The sequence below is a fragment of the Alligator sinensis genome, unplaced genomic scaffold (assembly GCF_000455745.1).
Source record: "Alligator sinensis unplaced genomic scaffold, ASM45574v1 scaffold98_1, whole genome shotgun sequence".
Taxonomy (NCBI): domain Eukaryota; kingdom Metazoa; phylum Chordata; order Crocodylia; family Alligatoridae; genus Alligator; species Alligator sinensis.
This window is the reverse complement of record NW_005842058.1, coordinates 2067278-2068860: the sequence shown is the minus strand read 5'-3', so window position 1 is coordinate 2068860 and position 1583 is coordinate 2067278. Positions and strand designations below refer to the sequence as shown.

Sequence of the window (1583 nt, the reverse complement as noted above, 5' to 3'; positions counted from 1 at the left end):
AGTGACTGGATCCTAACAACGAGCAACTCAGAGCGAGTCGGGGGCAATGCCCTTTGAAGCTCCCTTGGGGCTGCCAGCCTAGGAAGGAGGGCGGGCGTTTTGTCACCAGCGGGCTCCTGGGCAAGCCTCCTCCAGCCCGCGCCGGCCCAGGATTGCACCCCGAGGGTCGAGCCTCTGCTTTTGCTCGGGGTGTCTGGTGGTAGAGGAGAGCACCCACACCTTGGCCCCCCCACCAAAGCCCCCGGGTGGACAAGGCTGCTCCCCTTTCCGAGTCACACGTTGGAAACGCAAAGACCTCGCACGATCGTTAGAATTTATTGGGCTGCAGGTGGCCGTGTGCCATACATCACAGTTGAGAGCAGTATAGCATTGTCCTACAGTCTTACCGTGGGATACAGCCAGCCCCTTGCAGTCTGTTTTCTCCTGTCTATCGTGCCGTCCGCGAGACCGAGCAGGCCTCGGGGCAGCTTAGTAGTCGTGAGAAGCAAAGGTGCTATCTACCAAAGGCTTTCCTGGCCGAGGCAGTTCAGGGCGAGGGCGCCCGGCTGGGTGGCTGCTGCGCAAACGAGTCGTAAGGCAGGGACACCGTGCCGCGAGGGGACGAGAGAGGCGGTCACGTCGGATGCCTCGGGAGAAGGCAGCCCCTGAAAGTTCGGCTCCTGCCTCCCGCGCGGTGCCTTTTGTCGGGGCATTTGAGGAGTGCCGGGTGTCATGGCCCGGTCGCGGGGGTCCTCTGCGCGGTGTAGGGACGAGGGCGATGTCCGGCAAGTGCGGTCGCGGCGAGCACGGGCTGCTGTCCTCTGCTCGGCTCTCCGCCTGCGGGGGGTGTGGTGGGAGCGACTGCTTGGGGCCCGTTTTGCAGGGCCCCTCGTCCTGCCGGAAGCTTGCACGGTGGGGGCGAAGGCCGTGCGCGGGACCATGTCCTGCGCACCGTCTTGTTCCTGCGCTATCTTCTCCCGGTGCTTTCCCAGGCGGCGGCTCAGTGCACTTTCAGGGAGTATCTCCGCAGGGTCAGAAACTGGAGGAGCTTGTCTCTTCTCCGCTGCTTCAGGGCCAGCAAGGCCCGCGTGCGGTCCTCCGAGTCCTGGTCCGTGGCGAGGAGGATCTTGGCCCGTTCCTCGGCCTTCTTGTCGCCTGAGTTCCTGAAGAGCTTCTGAAGCGACTCCTGGCTGATGGCCTCAAAGATGTCGGGCACGGCTTTCTTGCGTGAGGCGGTGTCAAAGTGGTAGCCGTGGACCGACGGGCTCACCCGCAGGGACGTGGACATGGCTGAGGCTCCGCTCGGGGCTTTCATCGAGGTCGCCTGCTCCGGGACCGGTGCGAAACGCGCTGCCGGGACCGGTATTTAAAGGCAGCCCGGGCGCGAGGCCAAGCCGGCTCAAGTTACAGGCGTGACATCAGAGTGAGCTCAGCGCAGAGCCGGCTCGCTGCGGTTTAACAGTTAAGCTGCCGAGCGCCCCTCGTCCCGGGACACCCATGCTGCCTGCGCTCCGGGGCCGGGACGGCGCGCCGAGGGCAGGGGCTTGGGATGGGCAAGCCCGCGTTCCCCGGAGCCAAGGCAGCTGGGAGACGACCCGCCGGGC

The 1583-nt window shown here is 65.3% G+C and overlaps 1 protein-coding gene across 1 annotated transcript; it reads right to left on the bottom strand.

The window, feature by feature from the left end:
* Positions 1-301: 301 nt before the first annotated feature.
* TCIM (transcriptional and immune response regulator) lies at positions 302-1352 on the bottom strand. Its single transcript, XM_006023024.3, has one exon. The coding sequence runs from the start codon at positions 1292-1294 to the stop codon at positions 980-982; it is 315 nt and encodes a 104-aa protein (XP_006023086.1). The 5' UTR covers positions 1295-1352; the 3' UTR covers positions 302-979.
* Between the last annotated feature and the right edge of the window lie 231 nt (positions 1353-1583).